General features: G+C 36.9%; 1 protein-coding gene across 4 annotated transcripts in view; it reads left to right on the top strand.

Annotated features, from left to right (window-relative positions):
- ERC1 (ELKS/RAB6-interacting/CAST family member 1) overlaps positions 1–22,020 on the top strand; it is a 269,145-nt gene that overhangs the window by 59,294 nt on the left and 187,831 nt on the right. For 3 of the 4 annotated variants that reach the window (XM_057390061.1, XM_057390063.1, XM_057390064.1), the window contains exons 3-7: positions 1,764–2,180; positions 12,919–12,993; positions 14,625–14,780; positions 16,519–16,602; positions 19,122–19,289. In XM_057390061.1, coding sequence (XP_057246044.1) covers positions 1,764–2,180; positions 12,919–12,993; positions 14,625–14,780; positions 16,519–16,602; positions 19,122–19,289 — 900 coding nt within the window. The remainder of the gene's footprint in view (positions 1–1,763; positions 2,181–12,918; positions 12,994–14,624; positions 14,781–16,518; positions 16,603–19,121; positions 19,290–22,020) is intronic. The other variant, XM_057390065.1, reaches the window with a different exon arrangement.

The raw sequence follows: 22,020 nt of genomic DNA, 5'->3' as shown, positions 1-22,020 counted from the left end.
CAACTGAATTGGAGATCTGGCTGAAAAGATATTTTGTTTGGCTTTGCTGGGGCTGATTTTCAGCCATTAGGTGAAAATTTCACCCCGTTGTCAGTGCCAACTATGTAAGGAAGGACAAACAGCAAGATTGTTTCCCTTCAGTGGCAGTGTGGACTTAATTGTGCTGATGGTGTAACAGAGCTTTGCTTTTTTAAAGCCACTTAAGGCCAGAATACGAACAGAGGGGAAGTRCTTGGTCTAAAATACTGAGTTCTGCAAAGAAAATGGGATTGTACTGCCTTTGTGCACTATTCTATACAAGCAAACTAACTCTTTATATTTCTAAAACATATTAAAGGTAGATAACTGTGCTATAAATACTGTCTGCTGTCTTTTCATAGAATCACAGAGTGGCTGAGGTTGGTAGCAGATAAGCTGGTCCAGCCCCTCTGCTCATGCAGGACCTATTAGAGCCTGTTGTCCACAACCATGTCCAGACAGCTTTTTAACATCTTCAAGGCATTTTAAATAAGAATTGTGATAAACATATTCTTGAAGTAATGCTTAAACCCAAGTCTTCTTACAGTTTTTCTTTTTACAATAACTTGAGTTAAATGATGTATTTGGATTTATAGAAAACATACTATTTTGGCACCATAGATCGTACCAGTGTATCTCTGCATCAAGCTTGATTGTAGATTATAGTTTTCTCTAACTAGTACTTTAGCCTGGTGACTGCTGGAAGTAGCTGTATTGCAGACACTGGCTTTTGTAATATAAATGTAGACTCCAGGGATCAGTGCATTTGACTTGTTCACATTCAGACTAAATTGCAGTCATGTCTAGCTCACTTAAGGGAGTAGAGTGTGCATCTCATTCCTGATAATCAAAGCTTTGTCAGCGCAAAGCTGACTTCTCTGTTGTTGGCTTGATATTTCTGTCTTGCAGAGAACAAAATCAGGTTTRTCTAAATCTAAGGTGAGGATTTTTTTGTAGGCAAACTGTTTCTCCTGTATTGTCCCATTAAATTAACCCACTGTCATTGAGACAGGATTGTCTAACACAACAAAAAAWTACTGCTGATCATTTGATTGACTTCATATTACTCTTTGTGAGGTGGTAATTCCCCTTCTTACTAAAAGCCTCAGGCATAAAATTATATGATGGGACCSTTTTCCCTGGTCAGCATTGATACAGTTTTCTCTAGYTGCAGTTCTTCTTTACATGCTGAARTTTCTTCTCTAAGTCAGCTGGGAAAATCGTGCTGTGTGTAGGGTTAGTACTGCAGACCTTGGGAGCCTTCACAGCTGATTACATTTTGTTAGGTGATATGTAAATTGTAATAACACAGTGTCCCTCTGCTTTGTCAAGATAGTAATTCTGTAGTAATTCTGTAGTACTACCATAGTAATTCTATAGTAATTTTGGGTCGTCTTCTGCAGAATTCTTCTACAGGGCAGGTGAACAGTTGGAAACATTGGCATAAGTTTCTGGAAGCTGCTGACATTTTCCCATTTGAAACAATCATTCTCTCAAGTTGATGCAAGTGGGAGAGTCACTCAAGCAAGAGTCTTCTAAGAGTTAAGCAACCTGTACCAGGCACAGAAGGAGGGACTTGAACTTTCTGTAGTATAACCCACTTCCATGTCAATTCTGCTAAAAAAACCCAGTGTTGGTCTGTTGGTATTGTGGTTTCCTCTTGGTTGATGGTTCAGTGGCTCACACTGTTTTCTTTATTTCTCCCGTGGAGGCGATCCTCTGATTTCATTTATTTGTTCTTTCAGCATATGCAGATGACTATCCAGGCTCTCCAAGACGAGCTCCGGATCCAGCGGGACCTGAACCAGTTATTTCAGCAGGACAGCAGCACTAGAACCAGTGAGCCCTTCGTGGCAGAGCTGACTGAGGAAAACTTCCAGCGACTGCACGCGGAGCACGAGCGCCAGGCCAAGGAACTGTTCCTGCTACGGAAAACCTTGGAGGAGATGGAACTGCGTATTGAGACRCAGAAACAGACCTTAAACGCACGGGATGAGTCCATCAAAAAGCTGCTGGAGATGCTGCAGAGTAAAGGTCTGTCAGCAAAAGCCACTGAGGAAGACCATGAGCGCACACGGCGGTTGGCTGAGGCAGAGATGCACGTGCACCACCTGGAAAGCCTTCTCGAACAGAAGGAAAAAGAAAACAACATGCTGAGAGAGGTGAGTGACCAAAACCAGGATTCATCTCCAATCTTAAACTCTTYTCTGTCTCCTGTCCATTTCACAGTTGTAAGGAAAGAGTCTTCCATCCTCTATAAGCTGTATTTTGCATTAGACTTGGCAGAATTTAKGCCTATTTTAAAACTTTTTATGGTTTCCTTACCTTTTGGGGTTTTGTGCTGTAGGTCCYGCTTTCCCTATAGTCTCCATGGGAAGCTTTGGAGGTGAATTGTCACACAGCCTGTAAAATTAATTCTTCTGTTCTGTTGTAGTTAGAGAGAAAGTAGCTACCTGTATTTAGGTGAGAGCAGAGAGAGAAATCTTTGCAAGGGTAATGGATGATTGCTCTACAGTTTCCATGGAAACAGTAGTCTTGCTGTGAAGGGTATTTGATAAAACTATTAGCTGCCCTGGATGCACAGCCAAAAAAAAGATTTCTTAAAGAGATACAGCTGCACATGTAGTAACCTCTTCTCACCATTCTTCTGAAAACAGAAAAAACATTGTTACACCTGTATTGTACTTTAAAAGAGTACAATAGCAGGCATTCTTCACTATTAATATTCTAAACTAATAATAATAAAATATAGGCTATATAGATATAAGTATCTCAGTAAAAGAAAGGAAAATAAATGAAAGAAAGTGAGTCATTGTGTAGCCAGTGTTGTTACATTTTTTGATATTATTAAATGCATTTTCCTCTTGCCACCCAACCTCCTAAAGTATTTTAATATTAACTTCCGAAAGGCTGGTAATTCAGCATGGATTGTGCAGATGCACAGATAAATAYGTATATACATGGATTTACTAGTGATAAGATTCTGTGTAAAGATTATTTTACATCTGTCGACTGAAGGCGTGAACTGACAGCTATCCATGTGTGTGCACCATGTGTATGAATCTCATGACCTGTTCTGCACATTGGTGTCTGTTTCGTGCTTCAGCATTTTTTTGAAAGCTCTACGTGTGCACAACATTTGAGCCCCCTCTCTAAGAAGTCAGGAAAGCAAGGCCTGGAAGAGTTTTTGAGATGAGTGTATGCAGCACATAAATACTTCCTAATACCTCTTATTCATATATTTTCCAGAGCCTGACCCATTGTGCTTGTGCTCTTGCAAGCATTTATATAAGAAAGCTGGAGCCCGTTGCATTTCTGAGCCAGATTTAGGCCAGATTTATTTTTTTAGAGCAGTAATCTCTTGAGTGTCTGGAGTGAAGATAATATGATTCCAGAGTTTCTGCACTACAGTTTTTTCCTTTATTTAGCAACCAATGATAATTCTGTTCCAATTCTTGTAACTATTTCAGGAAGAGCCTCAAATGGCTTCCATTTGTTTCTGCTCTAAGTCCAGCAACATAAATGAAAAGCTGGCAGGAGCTGCGCAATTTTTTAGGAATGTGGTTACGTTTGTTCCTGCTGTTCCTGATGAGTAGATGTTGAGGGATAAGGATTCCTGTTTCATTCATGCATATTTGGAAATCATCAGTCATTTAAATCCTAGTATTTATGGTAAAAGACTTCCTAGAAGAGGTAGAGATGACCTACTGACTTGAAAGTGCAAATGTTGTTTATCAAATGTTTTAAAATTAATTACTCCTTGCTGCTTACCCGGCTCTGATTCCTTGAGCAGTGTAAGCTGGGTATAATGTAATTTGTAGCTCAAGCCACTGATGTGGTGTGGGATCCAGCCTTGAAGCTGAGCTCCCTCGTAGCCTCAGAAACACAGTGCCTTGTTATCTCCTGAAGGAACTGGGTGACAACAGGGATGGTTTGGTTTGTACCCAAGTGCTGTCCTTGAGCTCTGAGCAAGGCTGAGCTCAGTGACCTCAGTCTTTCCTGCGTGAAACTCAAGTCTCATGCCTGGGGCTCTGGCAGGCAGGAGAAMATCAGAGGAAATTGCAGCTGAGTGCATCTGACTGCCTGAGCACCATGATGCTCTGCAGGATCTGGTTCACAGTTGCTGTCCATGTTTCACACTTGGAAGTTGTCTCTCTTAGGTGTGTCATCTGTTGGGTGTGTCTGCATCACCCTCCTCAGGTGRCCTTCTCTAATGTTCATCTGTATTYCCATAGTTTTAGGTTATTTTAGCCCTTTGCTACCCCAGATATTAACAATGGAATTTTTGAGCTGCCTTAAAGGAATGAATCTGCTTTCTTGGTGGCTCTATATCTGGCATTCCTAAAATCTGGAAAGGCTAAACTCTTCTCTAAATACTGCTGTTAAGGGAAGCATTACTATCTCAARGGGATTTGCGAGGGCTTGGGAGGTCAGTGTTTATATTTCATATCCTAACACATTAGAAAACTTTATTAGCAGTCTTGACCATCTTAGCAAAAGAAGTTCTGAGATGTCAGAATCTACTAATACTGTTTCTGACTCCACAAGGATGTTAGATTTCTGGTAAAATATTTGCTAGAAATAATACTGAAGATCTGCACATTGAAGCAAAAAGGTATCCCTCAGTTTCTGATTTTGAAACCTTACATGTTGAGAGTCAAGGTCATCAGATAATTTTTCAGGCAGACAGTGCAGTTACAGTGGCAACCAGTGTGACCTTTAAAATTAAATGTGAATTAATTGATTTCTTCAGCTTTTGCTATTGCTGTTRTTGTATTAAAGATTACACTAATTTCATAAAGAAAATAAATTCCAAGACAGGTCAGARTTATGGTTCTGGTAAGATTATAATGGCATGCCACAAAGTTTTAGGTTGTTACATCCATTCCAAGTTCTCCCATTTTCCAGGCTGAAAAGTCAGGGCTACTTAAATATTGTTCATATGAAAGATATCACAAATATTTTATCATCTCCCAAGGCACTGTCTCAGTCTCCCAAATCCAGATTATGAGATGAAATCTCCTGCAGCTACTGAGAGGTATCTCCATAAGCAATTTGACTCTCTTGGGCTTTTCCCAATTGCTCTGAATTCTGGGCATCTCAAGAAATCTTTCCRTATAAGCCCATAGGAAATCCTATCCAGTATAGAATATATTCAGAACTGGCTGATACAGAGAACATTCTCTCATTAACACAAAGTAATCAAAACTGAAATGTCTCATTGAACATCAGAATGCCCTGACTACAGCAGATAACAGTGTGGCTGTACCACATTCCTCTACCCTGGAAAACAAGCTTGAGCTTCATAGTTTCTAAAAAGATGGCTGCTATTTTTGAATACCTCTTCTTCAGTCTTAGTGACAATTATTATTGTTGGTATTCTAGACTTAACTTTCAAAAACAAAATTATTTTCATGCCAGCAAGAAATACTTGATGAAATCCAGCAGCTGTACTGCAGCTTCCAGAATAGCTCCCAAGTTGCATTAACTGCTGCCTCTTTGTTCCAGACTTGCCTGTAGCAGAATTATCAGTGATGGTCCATAGCTCTAAAGATAACAAAGCCTGCTGTGTTCTTTTTGACACCTCCTTGCTCCCCAAAATGCTAGATGAACTGATTAGAAATAGATTTCTCTCAGCCACACAGATTTATAGCACAAGTATCAGTGCAATTTATAGCAGAATTGATGTGACTGCATCCATACCTGGTGTTTTAAACACTTGGAGTACTGTGGGCAGACTAAGATGTGTAAGGACAGTCCAACAAGGACTGTAAGTATRGATGGCTGACCACAACCATTTATTTGGAAACAGAAAGAAGGCTCTTTATCCTGAAGGTTTGTTTCTTCAGAAGTCAATTCTAGAGCCAAGGCCTGCATGTTACAGTGGTGTGGAACAAGGGAAGAACCAACAGAAGTTTTATACTTTGTGTCCAGAATCTGTGTGGTAGTAAATGCAGTTTTGACTTTAGTATTTTCTTTTAAATGATTGGGCTCATTCAAACAAGATGAATTTTTATTCCYGCTGACTACCAAACTGAATGAAGGAGTTAGGGAAGTAGTGCTTAACAAATAAAGGGAGGTTTTGTATGTAAAACAGGCACTGAAATGGATGGTTCATGAGGGTGCTCATTCACAGTGAGCTTAAGGAAAGAGGCTATGGCAGAAAAAGYTATTATTTCTTTTTCAGAGTTTTTTGAAATGGCAACCCCACAAAGTGCTATTTGTGAACTGCATCACAGTTATCTAGGATGGCCTTATTACACGAACCGATCTCTCTTTGTAGCTGTTTGGAATYGAACAGTGCCCACTTTATTCTAGGAATTAGCACTAAATTTCTGTGAGCACTCATTATTCTATCTCCACGTGGGGCAGAGGTCTGTCTGAGCAGCCAGCTCTGATTAGGCTATAACAGAGGTGTGTTCAGCCTTAGATTATCAAAACTTGATCCTGTGGTGCCCAAAGAGCAGCAGCAGCAAAGGGCTCAGAGAGAAAGGATGGGTGAAGCTGCCTGAACGTACCGTCAGCGCCCCACGGAACTGTGCCCAGTGCAGAGAGAGGCTGTTCCCCTTGTCTGRCCAGATTTTAATCAACTGTGACAAGTTGTGCAAACAAATTATTTTTCATGGGTGTGTTAAAATTCTTAGCCTTTTCTGYTCCAAGCTCGGAGGAGGATTTAGAAATTTTAATTGGAGCAATTAGAGTTAACTCAAAGGACACTTTTGTCCTGTGCCAAGATTTTGCAACATAAATAAGATTCCTCCAGAGAGAAGTTTGTTTTGCTGGAGTAGATAGATTCAGTAACTAGAACTCCTACMACCATCGTACTAGGGGATGTCTTTCTGATGAGTTAAAAAAATTAGTTTTCTGTTTTTTTTTTTGTTGGTGCTTCATTCTTTTGACCCTTTAGAAGGGGRTGGCTGGGAGAAGTGATCAAGCTAATTTAAATACTTAGGCCTTTATTAGAATCTCTTGATTGGTCTGAAAGTGGTTTTAAAACATACAGGGCCTTTATAGGTCAAAATTTGAGAAAATGAGCTATTRGAACTTGAAAGCATGCATATTTTTTAATGCATTTTAATTTTTTTATATTATTTTAGTTTGGAATATTCTATATGTCACTTGAGAAAAGATTGACATTTAAAAGTGCTCCATCAAATACRAAATTATTTTCATCTTTCCTCAATGCAGAGGTTGGTACCTTGATAATTCTTCAAAAGTTGAAAAATTAGGTTGGAAAATAATGTATTTGTTTTCTGTTATTTCAGACTACAAAAGAATAGGAAACACCTCATTCTTGCATAGCAAATTTCTGATCTTTATACGATAGTTAAATAATGTGTGGGTATTAAGTGAATGGAAAAAAGCAGAACTGCAGTCATCTGGCAGGATGTTTTTTTCTGTATTGCAGTTATGATTTCATCAAAGCGAAATAATTAATAAAATTTCAGTAGGTTTCTTCAAATAGTTTTTCTAGCATGGAGGTTAAATTATAGATATTTGATTCTTGAACTTATTTCAAAACTACTTTTTTTCTACATGAATGAGCTAGTCTTCAACATACAGCAAAATTTCTTACTATTTTGTTTTAGCACTTCATACCCTTCAGATAAGATTTTTAAAACTATGTGAAACAATGCATAAATCTGTCTGGGGATTAGAGGTTTAAAATGATTAAACTTTAATGTCTTTTGATGTTTTGTTATATTAGAAGATTGTCTTTGCCAATATGTGTTACATTTGCTTTGTTTACAAATTACATCTTAGGTATAATTTCCTTGGAGRTGATAAACATTATTCTGCACTTTTTTCAGTGCAAGTGAGATTTRTGGAATTTTGTTTCCACAGAAGTAGAATAAAAACACTGAAAGTACCATGACCAAGTTGAAAGCTAATTWAAGTAAAAAWTGAATGCTTTTGCACCWKAAATAAGAGCAGAGAGAGAAAAAAWTAATAATGGCACATAYGTAAATGRARTTCTACRTGATTAAGATTTTAGTTTTTRACTGACTTTCCTTTAGCTTTTGAATTCACACCGCTGTAGGCAGATTTCAACACAATGACTTGCTACTTACWACTAATTGCATGGTTTAAATCACTTTCTCATTTTACCTTGCTTTTMCTCTAATGCTGAAGTTTTGAGGGATTTTGCTTTTGTTTCCTGCTGATTGAAATACTGAGATGAGCAGGAAGCCGTGCCTTAATTTTCACTTTAGGTGATGCTTTTGTTAACAAACTCAAAGGTCCTAATATCTGAGGTTTWAATTGGATTTAGAAATAATCGTCTCAGTGGATTAATAGAATAGCAAAACAGAGAGATGAGTTTCTTTAGCCAGGGGTGACTGAGCTTCAAAGCAACTGGCACCCTCCATTATCAATGTGTGTGCAATTGSCAGCACAGCTTCCAAAGTTACACTCTTTGTGAATACAGTCACTTTTTTTTTTTTCAGGGAATTATGTTGATTGGGTTTGCAAATTCAGGAAGTGACAAGTGGAAAAATACARAAATAATTTCCAAAGGAACTGGCATGATTACTGCTTCCAGACTTGTTTAACAATATCATTTTAGTAGCGAAACTCTTAGAGGAATGAAATAAATTCTACAGGGCTCTCATATATTCTTTTTTTCAGTTCATTTTTATGTCTTGCTGAAATAGAAGTTAAAATTACTGTTATTGAGTGCTTTTTGAAAAAAATTCATTAAAAATCCTGAAACTAAACAATTGTGRTAGTATCCAGTCACCTTCTGGCACCAGGTAGTAAAGATATTTATATAAATGAGTCATGCAGATTAAAGGGCTCTCCCACAGGTTATTCCATGCAACCTTCTGCTCAAACCAGCAATTCCAAGCGGCGGGGATTCCACAGCCKCTYTGGGCACCTGCTCCAGCACTTGGTTGTTCTCCTGGTAAAATCTTTTTCATGAAATTGAAATTAACAGGCCTAAATTTTCAGTTCCACAACTTCTGCCTGTTGCCTGTCATCCTTCCACTACAGTATGATTTGTCCTTCTGTACAACTAAAGATCTATTTTGTCTTATATATCTACTAAATATTTTTTTTAAATTAGCAATGATCATTGATACTGAACTTATGRATGTTCCTAAAATTTTCCTTTGGTTGTAACATTTGCATTTCCTTGTAATTAATTGGAACGAGGTTKCTAAAATCGGGATGGGCAGAAAAGCCATCTGAGAAACTAAACTTCTAAGTACAAAAGATATAACATTCATTTAGTAAGGCCTGGAGGATAAKGTTGGAGAATAAAACCAAATGCTTTTTAGTCCGAACTGTCCAGTCCACTGAATGATACAAAGATCCAGCACAGAGCATAATAATTGATTATACAAATGGAGAGTACAGTTAAGAGAAAAATAAATCAGAATTATGACTGTGCTTTTAATTACAAAGAATGGGTTTTGATTTTTWAAAAAATAATGTATGAAATAGCACATTTTTGTTGTTCTCTATGTGGAGTGTGCAAGTTTGGCAGGTGATGGAAGGCATCTCCTTTGGAAACTGCTTCCCTTGTGGCTACTGAGAGATAAGTTGCTGTATTTTTAAGCATATAGCCTACCCCACTGTAAAAGCATGTTTGCTTGAGAGTGAACCTTCACATTTGTTCTAAATTCCATGCAAAATCAGATACAGGCACAACAAAGGGAATAACAATGAATGATATGGCCAGGTTATGAAGGAAGAAAATGTTTGGACTAAATTGCTACCTTTATTATTAAGCATGTGTGCATAATTTGTAGTAATAATACTGCTTGGTATTGGTACTCCTTCAATTCTAAACKATATCCTCTAATTTTGAATTATTTAGTATTTCTTGGTCAAGAAAAAAATTTAATTTGTTAGGAATTTATAGAATTAGTTATATTTATGGTGCATTCAAATCACTTTATCACAAGTATTCTTTAAATATCCGATGTTCTCAGTGTGTTTGGTCAGCTGTTCTGTGTAATTATGCTGACCAAAAAATTACAATATTGTTTCTCATAGTGCTACTGTGCTGCTTTCAGAACTGCTTGGCACATGTAATAATCTTATACACCTTTAGTTCATACCTTTTTCTGTTATAGATTTTCTTGACAAGGAAGATAGATATTCTTAATTAAAAATTAGGAWGAAATATGAACTCCAGCTCTGGAGAAGGTCCCACATTGTATAGAACTTTTGACTATTTTTAGCCTTCAGATTCTAGTTATTGAATCTTAATGGATTTTTTTTTTTTGACAGAATAACCTATTTTGGAATTTTGCTGCCTRTGAATATTCTTTGAAGTTGGTATCAATTTGCACCATAATTTTTGTTTTTCCTTTTTGCCATCACTTTTGAATGAAGGAGTCATTGAATTTACAAAAGAAGAAAAAACATAGAAGAGATTTATAAGAGCCACCCATTGTTGTAATAGTTTGTTGCACTCAAAGGTGCAAAGATGCTGAATTTTATTAATCTGTTAGGAAATAGTATCAGTTACATGTGAAAGTTCTTAATGTGTGAAAATAAAGGAGAAATGCTGTATTACTTTMTGAGAATGGATAACTTGCAAGGAAGAATTGGGATTGTATTTTTCTGATCCTGATATTTGTATGACCCCCCTGCAAAATCCTATTTTAGAGGGGGGAAAACCTTAATTTTTATTCATCTTTGGGGTGTGTGTCCACAACAGAATATGAATACATCAGAGAAATAATGTATTATGTATTTTTCCATTCTGCCACTCAAAGATAAGGATGTAACCTGGATTTCATAATTAAGAAAGGGTATCTGTGCACTGCTTTCCTTCGGCAGCCACTCTTCAATCTGTGTTCCAGAGAGCCTTGGTCTGCCTGTGGCTTTTTTTTCCGGCTCTTCGGAATCACAGGCATGTTGCCAAAATTAAGTCCTTACTGTGCAGTCAAGAGTTGGGAGGTGTTATTTTTCAGCAGGTTATGTCATCCGAATCACAGTGGAATTACTTAAGATGATAGAAGTAGGACATTTCCTTTGCCCAAATGCAGAGCATCACTTCAGACAGGGGAGTTACAGGCATTTCTCAAGTAGAAGCTTGGAAGAATTTTCTGTTTGGGAAAACACTGAGCAATGGTGGAAGCAGACACTGTTGTTTCAGCTTTCCTTCACAGACATGCAGTTCTCCTACCATCCATTCCAYCTATTCCATTTCCATAGTAGTAGCTGATTTTATATTCTCAGGTCAGAAACCATGTCTCTGCMCAAGTGGAAATTTTCTAACTACTAAAATGAAAATAATACAGTGTCCAAAACAGATTTATGSCATATTAATTTTTGATATTCTTATCCTTCATTTATCTCAATTTACAAAAGCTCATGAGAGTTTAATTTCTTTGAGTGAATCGATTTTGGGAATGTAGGTACAGATAAGTGGATTAATAATGGTATTGCTCCACTCTGGTCTATATGGTGCCAGTAATATTTCTCCAGAAGCTCTCAAATTTTCTGTTGACTCTAGGAGAAACAAATATATTTAGAGCAGTTTTCAGGTTTATCTTTTTCAGGATGATTTGTTTTTTATTACAGTGGGACACTGTGAACACACTTGTAAAAATAACTTCTGAGAAAATACATGAATGCATAAATATAATATTTAAAATCAGACAAACCTTCTGTTGGATTTTCTTGTTATTACCATTCATGGGCATCAAATTATGTAAATAGTTTTATGCCAGACTTATGCAACATTTTTCTTGTGGCCCTTGTCATGTCACAACACATTTCCATCTTGCTCAYTGGAAAGCTGAGTAGGAGCACTTAGCAATCTTACAAGAAGTGTTTCCAGTATTTTTGAAAAGCACTGTACGACTCTACCTTTTTCATTCAAAAAATTAATTGTGTGGAACAAGTTGCATGGATGACTGCCGTACGAAATACTAACCCTTCACTGTGTCTGTTGAAAATACAAATTTGTGGATGGCTTTTGGGATTTGTGTTTTAGGTGTTTGAGGAGAGTAGATGGATAAACTCTGTGTGTGGGCACATAACACAATTTGTTGTTAGGYTAACTGACATTACAGTTTGTGCTCTATGGGCACCAAAGTATTTTTGTGGCATGTAAGATTAACATTTTAACAGAATTCACATTCCTGCAGTTAACATTAGAGTGTGCTCTAAGGACAATACTATTTTATACAAAAAGTGAAAAATTGTCATAGTTTCTATATTGTTTCTCGTCTTTTTACATCTGTTGGCTTGAAACCCCTACTTACATGAAAAAAACAAGTTGTTTCAGTTTCCTATATTTTTATCCCTTATCAAACAGTCTGAAGCATTCCAGTTGTGAATTTACATCAACAGAAGTATCACATGGACTTTGTGTCCTCCTGTCTGCATCCTCTGAGCTTCTAGAGCAATGTGCTGTATAGTCCTGGATTTTTCAGCTGTGCTCAAGGCTAAGTGGAGAGAGTTTCATCTGTATAGTTAAATGTTGCCACTCTGGGGTAAAAAACGCTGGGAAAAGAGAGTTAACAATAGCTGKGCTTGATAACTTGTTCAGATAGAAYCCACAGTTTTGCTGTTTCCAGTAAGCTTGTAGTCAAATGCGTTGTGTGTATATCTTCCATGAGCAACTATCGAGGGTTTAGATTGTTCAGCAGGCAGATGATGGAGCTTTTTAGTAGACCCAGCTGTCATTTCAAGTTTATTTTAAGTAACTGGGTAGTCAAAGGTGCAGTTTCTGCTGTGCCTTTTTAACTGAGGCTGTGATTCTGTTGAATGAGCTTTTGGCAATCCTTTCTGTGATATGATAAAATGTGTGAACTGACAACATCAGGAAGCAGCACTGAGTTGTGCTCTGTATTAGAAAGAGAAGCTTCTAGTAATTATGTTTGTGTTGGGACACTGCCATTAGTCTAACTCTTGCTTTCATTTCTGCTGGTGCAGGAAATCCATCGTCGATTTGAGAAYGCTCCTGACACGGCCAAGACAAAGGCTCTACAAACTGTTATTGAGATGAAGGTAAATAATTGTGTATGGGCTGSAGTAGAATTTATTCTCTGCAAAATGGGTTTTCATATGAAAGGTGACTCTACCAAATACCATATGCTTTTGTCAGTCTTRTAATTTAAAATAAATACTTTTATTTTATACTATTTCATTCTCTATTGTTATTTTGTTGGTTTTGATCACTGAAGAGGCAGACACAGTACAAACTTGTCCTCTGTCTTTCTGCAGCAGCAGATAGAGGTATCTTTCAGTTGACCAAAAGTCTGTTATATTACAAGAATAGGAATGATAGATCAGTATGAAAGGTTTGTAGGTTTTTATGATGCGGATTCCTTTCTTTTTATGTTGTCAACATTTGAAATACTGCTCTGCATTTTGTGTATCTACAAAGAAGCAAACTCAACACCCACTTAAAGAATTGATCATATAGCTAGAAATATGTCTGTATGTCATCATAAACCTGACTTCTCTRGATGAATTTGTGATTGAATTATTAGGCCATTAGCTTAAGTATTTAATGGACTGATGGCAAGTGGCCAAGAGCTCAGGAGCCACAATCAAGTGTGTSGTTTACACAGCTTTATGCAGTCATATTTCATATTGTATGGCTCATAAAGTACATCAGACAGGGTTTGGACAAACACAGTTGAAAAACTGGAAACTGTCTTTGCAAGCTGTTCTTTTCCATTTTGTATCTCTCCTTTTTCTTATATTTTCCTTTCTTTTTCCCCTGCAACTTTTTCCATTCTAAATCAATGTTTTCCATGTTCAAAGCTGATCTTTCTACTCTGAAGCTTTTCATTTGCTGTCACTCTTCTGTTAGTCATCTTTGTGGTCCATAGTAATGAAAACTAATTGAACCATCTGGTAACATTAAGTGTATTTACTATCAAAAGAGAAACACATTGCTATTTCTGGGAAATGATGTGAGCACTGAAACTAAACCCTGTTGTCAATTTCAACATATCACTTCACCTTGCTACCTCTAATTTTTTGTTGCAAAAATCCACTTTATCAACCTTTACCTTARGCATCAAACTTAGGCAGGAGATCCAGACAGATCTTCATAATGRTCCTTTTGAAAAATCTCACCTCATGAATGAAAACCTATATTGTAAAAAACAGCTTATTGTTCACCTCTGCTTTGATTATCAGACAAAGGAAAAGGTTTTGTTTATGAAAGCCTTTGGTATACTTTCAAGTCATACCTATCTTTCAGGAAAGACTAAATATTTTGGGAAAATTAAATAAGAATTTTTTTTTGCCATTCTTGCAGTCACATTTTGCTGTCCATTAAATTAGAATTAATTTTCTCTGGTTTATACTGTCTTTGAAAAGGCAGCTTTTCTTCAAATCCCCTTGTTTATTCATCCTGCATGGTGTCCCTGCCCTGAAAAATGTTTTCTTTCAGTACTAAAATCTTGCTTTCCTTGAAAGGTAAAAAAAAAAATTTAAAAATTCTGAAATTATTATCGTAACACTCATACGTAAAGAGTTGAACACTGATTTCTCAAAGAACTTCCTAAGTAAATTTCAAGGGCAGATAAATCATTGGTCGTGTATCTCCTTTTGTTTTACTCCTGTGGTGTGTTAGCAGATCCTCTAGATGTGTGTCTTTACCTGTCTCTTTTAATCATTTTTAGGATTCCAAAATTTCTTCCATGGAGCGTGGYCTCCGGGATTTGGAAGAGGAGATTCAGATGCTGAAGTCAAAYGGAGCTCTGAGCACAGAGGAACGTGAGGAGGAAATGAAGCAAATGGAGGTGTACCGTAGTCATTCCAAATTCATGAAAAATAAGGTATTGAGAAAACAAATGACACTCCTACATCAAACTGAGCTTAGGGAACGGAGGAGAGAAATTTTCATGCTTCAGTTATGACCTATGGTCTGGGTTTCCATTAAAATGCTGAGCAACAGAATTWATTTGTATTCTGCCATGAAGCCACTAAAATAACTTAAAAATATTTAAGGAAGTTTTAAATTCCAGTTTGAAAGTACTGTAATACTGTTTCAGTAATATCACTGGCCCAAGTTCTTCTTTTATTGTCACACCTGATTTTCTTTCTGAAAGATKTTTGTGTTTATCTTTAGACCATTGCTGATCCATTATTTGTTCAGGTTTTATTTGGTCTGAAGTCTTTTCAAATGCAGTCTGTTGAAAAAAAAGGTATTTCTTTTTGCARCTGTTGTATAACTAGTTGGCCTTTATATTATATAAAGGCTGAAAAAAGAGTGAACTGTCACTGTCAAGGCTTTTTCTTTACACTCTTCATCCAGCAATGGAGTCAGCATGAGAGCAGAGTGTACAACAGAGGTGGTGCTGACATTAATTTATGTTGTTTGGAATACAGGACAAATATAGGAGTGAGAGATGTTGATCATCAGGTGTAAAGATGGACACTGACTATTGACCTGTCTATAGGCAAAAGTCAATTCATTCTTTGTTCCTCAATCTTTTAGTCCTAGCATTCTTTAATGGAGATTCAGGCTCCCTTAAGTGTATTGTGAAGAATCCTGCCTTTCTTAACTCATGTGCACTCCCTGCAAACAATATACAAATATCTGGATCAGAGGTTGGAAATTCCTCTGCTAGGTCCTAAACAATTGTTACCTACTGCATTTGTCCTACTTGAAATTAATTATTGGACAAAAAAAAGAATGCTGGATGAACTTTGAGAAAGAAGCATTATTTGCCCTGAASTAGATACATGTGCTAAGTACGTGTTTCTTCCACTTGGTTCACACCAGTTCACTGAAATACATCTGTTTTTACATTTGCCCTTTGTCCCTCTGGGTTGTTTCTAGGAACTGTTGCTGGAACTTGGGAAAAATCAGGTTTAAACCCACGACAGAACCCCATTCAAATTAGGAATGGGGAGGAGCTTAAAGCATCACTTCTTCCATATTTTCTTATTTCTTTCTTCCCTTGTTAGTAGCTCTTCAGTTTCCCCTTGGCCTCTTCCTCTGTGGATCTACAGATCTCTTCAGCTACTTGATTTCTAGACCTCTTCTGTCTCCTCTGTCTGCTCATTTGTTTTCCTGCAGAAAGTTGCTCGTTTTTGGTGTCTGTTTGCTCATGACTCACAGCCATCTCCAACCTTGTCRTCTTGCTGTCCTACCTTGTTCTGTAATTGCACAGATTTATTTTTTCAGTGTTTTATAAGTAATTTGTGGCTGTATCTTGACAATTAACATGATTTCTCTTAGGCTGAAGTTATGACCTTTTTCGTGTCACAGTTTCCTTACAAATTCCAGTTTCAAAACTGTTGGGATAAGTGCCACATGCTTGGCCTCTGTAAACATAACCATAACTATRCATCTTTTGTTGCATAATCAAATTCTTATCTGGTAGCCTATAGGAAATTACACAGACATTAAACTTTTGAGAAGACTTAATGAAGAATGGAAGAGCAAATGRGTGACCAGTGTTGATTTTTCTGTTCACTTTCTTGTCACTTTTAGTTGCTCGGACTGCAACAGGCTGAGTAGAAGCTGACAAATAATAAATATTTTAAAGCATAACAATGTCGTGACAGGTAGAGCAACTGAAGGAAGAGCTAAGTGCTAAAGAGGCTCAAGGGGAGGACCTGAAAAAAAGAGTGGCTGGTCTCCAGACCGAGGTCTCTGCAGTAAGATCTCTCTTTTGTGTGCAGTGGCCATTCACTGGGGCTTGCTGGCTCTCTGGCTTCTGGGGTAGCTTTTCTCCTCTTACCTTCTTCATGACTTGATATAACAAGTAGAACTAACAGCCTGCTCAGCCTCGTAGCTGCCTTTTTGTTCACACAGTTTTGGTGTCCATAAATAACATCACTCTCCAGCTGAACATCTGTATTTGTTTTCTTGCTGGTTTTTTTTAACGATATGAGCTGTTTGAGTAATAATAACCTACTCTACTGAAGCAGATTTTCAAAAGTATTCAGCATCCATTTTGGGGACAGACTTTCCAAGAGATTGGTGTTTACTGGTAAAATAAAAACTATTTGAAAACTTGTGTTGAACCCTCTTAACATTTCACAAAAAGCAACGAAAGCTGGATGCTGAAYGCTTTTAAAACTGATCATTTGAATTTAGCAGCATGAATTTAGGTTATTCCTTTGCTGTGAAGTTAGTTTCACTCAAAAGAGTGAACRGTTTCTCACCAAGAAGAGATATGTGATCACTTGAAGCTGTCTTTACTTCTCTTGCAAGTTGGAATGGTGTGCGCTGCATTCTTACCAAAGAGCTTTAGCACATTGGCAGTGTGGGCTTGCAGCTCTGAATTGGGGGTTTCTAGAGACAAGAATCTCAATGAGGTGTGGTAAACATGTGAGATAAGCCCAAAAACTGGGTGTCTTTTTGAGAATGTTCTACTGKGATTCAGGCTACCTACTAATTGGAAAATGTTTGTGTTGTCTGAAATTTTTTAAGGAGGCTTTGTTTATTTAGACACTCTAGAAAAGAGAACCAGCAGTAAATATATAATTAATCTCTCCTGTGCCTGCAAGTATTGTGCAACTGGTGGCTGACAGCAGAAATACTGCTGCTGACATCAGTACCTTTGTGTTGAATTGAAATAGGTGGCAGAATCATCCTTTGTGCAGATCTGCTTCTAGTAAAAATGTGAAAAAACAACCCAGCAGATTTGAATTAAGTGAACTTGTAAGTAAGATAAGAAATATAAGAAAATAAACAAATGAATAGTTTAATAAATTCTTATATACCTTCTCATTTTTCCATTTAATAAAATGAGTTTGAGAKGTTTTTTGAGATACATGTCCTCCTCCTTCACCATATACATTGTTTCACACTGGAACACAGGAGTCCTTAATTACTTATTCTGCTGCTATTTTAATATTCTTTGGTAAAGAGTTTTCTTTAATTGTCCATTATTGAAACARTGTTGTCAAGATAAAAATTGCATTTCCCTAAGCTTTTTCTCAGTTATTTCTGCTAGTATGTCCATTTGTTCTGATCAAAAAATTTAAAATAATTTTAAATGATACCATGATTTTGTTCATGTTACATTTCCAAATGTGGATGGTGACCTGAACAATTTTTTTATCTTGGGATAAAAATTTCTGTTTTGAAATAATGGACAATTACTTTTGAGGCTAAGGGATTTTTTGTTTTCTGTCACAAACAAAATTGTTCAGATTAAAAAAGGGAAAACTSTTTAATGTGTCCCCCTCTGCTACATAATATGTAGCAGTAAAATATTGCTATTCTGTGAGATAGGAAGCAAACCAGGAAGTTGATCACAAACTTGGATGTGACCCTGCATTTAGACTTCACTCTCCTCTTAAATTTTTCTCTTTTAAATTTTTTTTTTTAGATTTTTTTTAGACTTAATAGAAGATATCCTGGGTGATGATTGCACTTAGATTGAGATTTCAGCTCATTTTGATGCTTTATTATAGCATTTTTTACTGTTTGTATTTTGAAATAATAATCCAAACCTACATCTGTTAAAATAAATTTGCATTTTTGTACTGATTTAATTATTTTCCTAAATTAAATTTAGGAAATTGCTCTCACCAAAATGCAATTCCACAAACAGTTTGCATGTTTTGGTGAATATATGCATCTGCTTTTAGAAGTTTCCTTAAACTAAAAGGTGTTTCATAGAATAAAATGCTGGTTTTGTGAATAATGGGAAAAGCAAAGGTGTTTTTTATATCCTCTATAAGCATGAGGCAGGATTGACAGGTGAAGAGCTGGAGGGCAGCTGATGTGACATTTCAAAGCAAACATTGTGCTGCTGAGAGACCTGTAGGTACCTCATCTTTTCTGATATTACAGAGTKGGGGTGCTTTGTCATTCCAGTTCTGCTTCATCTTCATTGAAACCTCATCCCTGCTAAGTATCTGGGTTTGCTCAGTCCTTTGGAAGATAAATAATAAAAGATAATGAAATGCCACTCTTAAAAAGAACCTCTCTTGAAAAATTCATGGCATTGCTCCCCTCTCTTTTCCCTTGTATCCTTTGTTCACGACACAAATTTTTGCAGGCCTTTCACTCCAGATAACTGAAGGCTTCATAATTCTGTGGGATAATTTGAGAGTATCATATAGTTTGTTGATAGTTATGTGTATTTACAGTATTTTTTTAAAGGAAGGTAGCAATTATTTCTCCCTTTGGCCGTCCTYTCTTTGTGTTTCAGATCGGGCAGGTGAAACAGGAGCTGTCACGCAAAGACACCGAGCTGCTGGCCTTGCAGACCAAGCTGGAAACCCTCACAAATCAGTTCTCTGACAGCAAGCAACACATTGAAGTCCTGAAAGAGTCACTTACAGCTAAAGAGCAGAGAGCTGCCATCCTGCAGACAGAGGTGAAGTGGGCAATTCTGTTCTTAGAGAATGGCACAAAGAGAGAAAACCCATTTCTGCTCTTTTTCGGTTGTACAATCCTACAGMGATTCACTACTGCTTGTTCCTTGCACTTTGTGGCTTCGATTATGTGTTTGATTCTCTAGGCCAGGGATTTGATCTAAAGACAAATTTGTGTAAGTGCTTGGCTGAATTAGAAGTTGCAATGTCTGACCTGGGGGGATTTATTTGCAGTGAGAAGAAAAAGAAGAGCTTTCCAATAGCATATACCCTGCAGAGGCTTCACTGCTMCTGTCAGCATGTACAGGAACTCTTGCATGGAAGACTGTGCTTACACTTAAAATATGGGATTTCATGTTTTATGATGCATTTTCCAAGATAAAGGATAAATATTTTCAGTGCTGTGTTTAACATCAAATGCTTAGTAAATTCCCGTATTGTAAGACCCAGGTGTATAGCTGAACATCAAACAGATAATAAATATAGATAAATGTGTTGCTTCTGGACATTCTTGAAAAGCAAGCATGAAATGTTGTGTGCAGACAGCATTTCAATCCCTGGCTTGGAAAATTGTAGTGTTAGTGGAAGTCCAAAAGATGGCAGTGATGCATCAAAAACTGTGAGCTGTTACGACTAAAAGAATCAAAGCCACAGGAGCTGTGAAAAGAGCATGCAGGAAATTTGGGGTGACACTGGTAGAATGGTCCATATTACAGGGGTGTAACAGAATTGATCGGAACTTTTTACTCTCATTTAGCTTTCCTTTAGCCAAAGTTGATGAATGTTCTGATGTTCTGAGATAGCTTTTCTGATTATTCTCAGATCTATGCAGAAGTTGAGATTGCATTAGTGGGTACAAACTGTGAAGGTGTACCAGTTTACAATCATAAACCTCTTGTTAAAACTGCTCATTCCATTTTGCTAGTTCAGGAATGTATCCTAGATTAGTATATGTCTATTTAAAAACAAATTAGATTTCAGATTACCATAGGTGTTAGGTAAATAGACATTTTCAAAGGTAAATTGCAGGTTTTGTTCCATTGCAGTGATTGAAAAGAATATAGAACTGTTAAATATTTCTGCCSTACTGTGACAAACCTATAAAGCTAGAAACAAATTTCTGTGCTCAGTTTTGAATAATAAATAGTACTTTTCTACCCATGAAAGACGAAGTTCTTGAACAAATGCTCTTTATTAACAAACTAAAAGACTTCATTAGAGGGTCATAATTTCAGCTGTTATGGTAGATAAACATATTTATTCACTTAAAATGTACAGAATTGAAACAGAATATTTAAAACCAAAAAAACTTGGTTATATACCATTGATAGATACTCTTGATAGTTATTCAGAACATCTTGATTTTATTTTAGCTGAAGACCAAAGTACTTTTTTAATATAGAAAATTGTTCTACTCTCTAAATTGTAATATTACTAAATAATCATTGAGAAGWTTTGTTCTACATTGGCAGCTTCCAAATGAGGTTCTCACAGCACCACAAAACCAAATTGGATTCTTCCTTCCAAGAAGATACTTGTACTTTTTGAAAGATAGTCTTACTTTTTTCCCTCTTGTTGGMGTTCTTAACAGAAATCTCAACAATTAAATCATCACACAGTTWTCTTTTTATTGGCTTCAGGGGTGATCCTCTCAAGTGTGAGATTGAAACATGTTGAGAATATGCAGTGTTGAGATGTTTGTCATTGCATCCTGTGATGATTTGSATTTTTTTAAAGGCAAGGGTATCTTTCCATACAAGGATTTTCCTTGGGAATGGGGTAGGAATGTGAGATCCTTCTTGGCCTCACTTCTTGACAGCACTGGTCAGTGTTAAAGCACAGCTGCCTTCTCTCAAAGCACCTGGAGAGAGTTGTGAGGAGGAAGAGAGGTGCAGTTTCTGACATACATTGTCAGATATCTTCATAGGGGATTGRTATTTTAAAATCATATTTAAATAAAAATGTAAAAGAAAAGAGAATACTCCATAAACCTCTACCTCTTATTTAATCTTCTGTTAAAGAAACCTGCTCATAGGTGGGGGAAAGTGTTGATATAATATCTCAGAAATGTATTTGCCACCTGCCACACTAGAACTACAAGCAGCAGTGGGCTTTTTGTGGGGTGTTTGTCTTGAGGGCTGCTGGGTGGAGAGGAGGTTGTGGTTAACTTCCCAATTGGTGAAGAAACCTTTAAAAATAGCTCTGAAATTGTACAGTCACTTTGTAAACAAAACAAAAAAAAAGTCAGTGTTTATGTTGGAATTAAAGCTTTATCCATACAAAGTTTTTTCCCAGTGAGCCCTTCAGATYAGGTCAGTGCCAGAAGTTATGTGGCTTCAGTGGGAAGTTGAATTAACCAGCAAGAATGTTCTCCTTTATTTTTGTATTCTGCCCAAGCTGGCATGGTTCTGTGATTGGTCTGTTCCTATGGTAAATTTAGATTAATATTCAGTAGAAAAATGRATCTATTCTTGTGGAAGTCTTTATTTGCACTGAATGGCTCATTAGAACATACGTTTTTCTAAGGATCTTTCKCTATTGGGGCTTATACTGGCATTTTGAAACTGCAGCAGACTCTGCCAGATCAGACACAGAGTGAATTACATTCAGTGAGGAATGTACAAATGGGAGCTGGGTGTTTCTAACAAGACTTAGCACCAACTACCTGAAGAGCCAGTGCTGACACCCACAAACACTGAGGTGAGCTCACAGAACTGAGTTCACTGTGTTTGG

The sequence above is a fragment of the Malurus melanocephalus genome, unplaced genomic scaffold (assembly GCF_030028575.1).
Source record: "Malurus melanocephalus ecotype Western Australia unplaced genomic scaffold, MMel_1.1 scaffold_22, whole genome shotgun sequence".
NCBI lineage: Eukaryota > Metazoa > Chordata > Aves > Passeriformes > Maluridae > Malurus > Malurus melanocephalus.
Note: the sequence above shows the minus strand (reverse complement) of the source record. Positions and strands in the feature narration are given on the sequence as shown.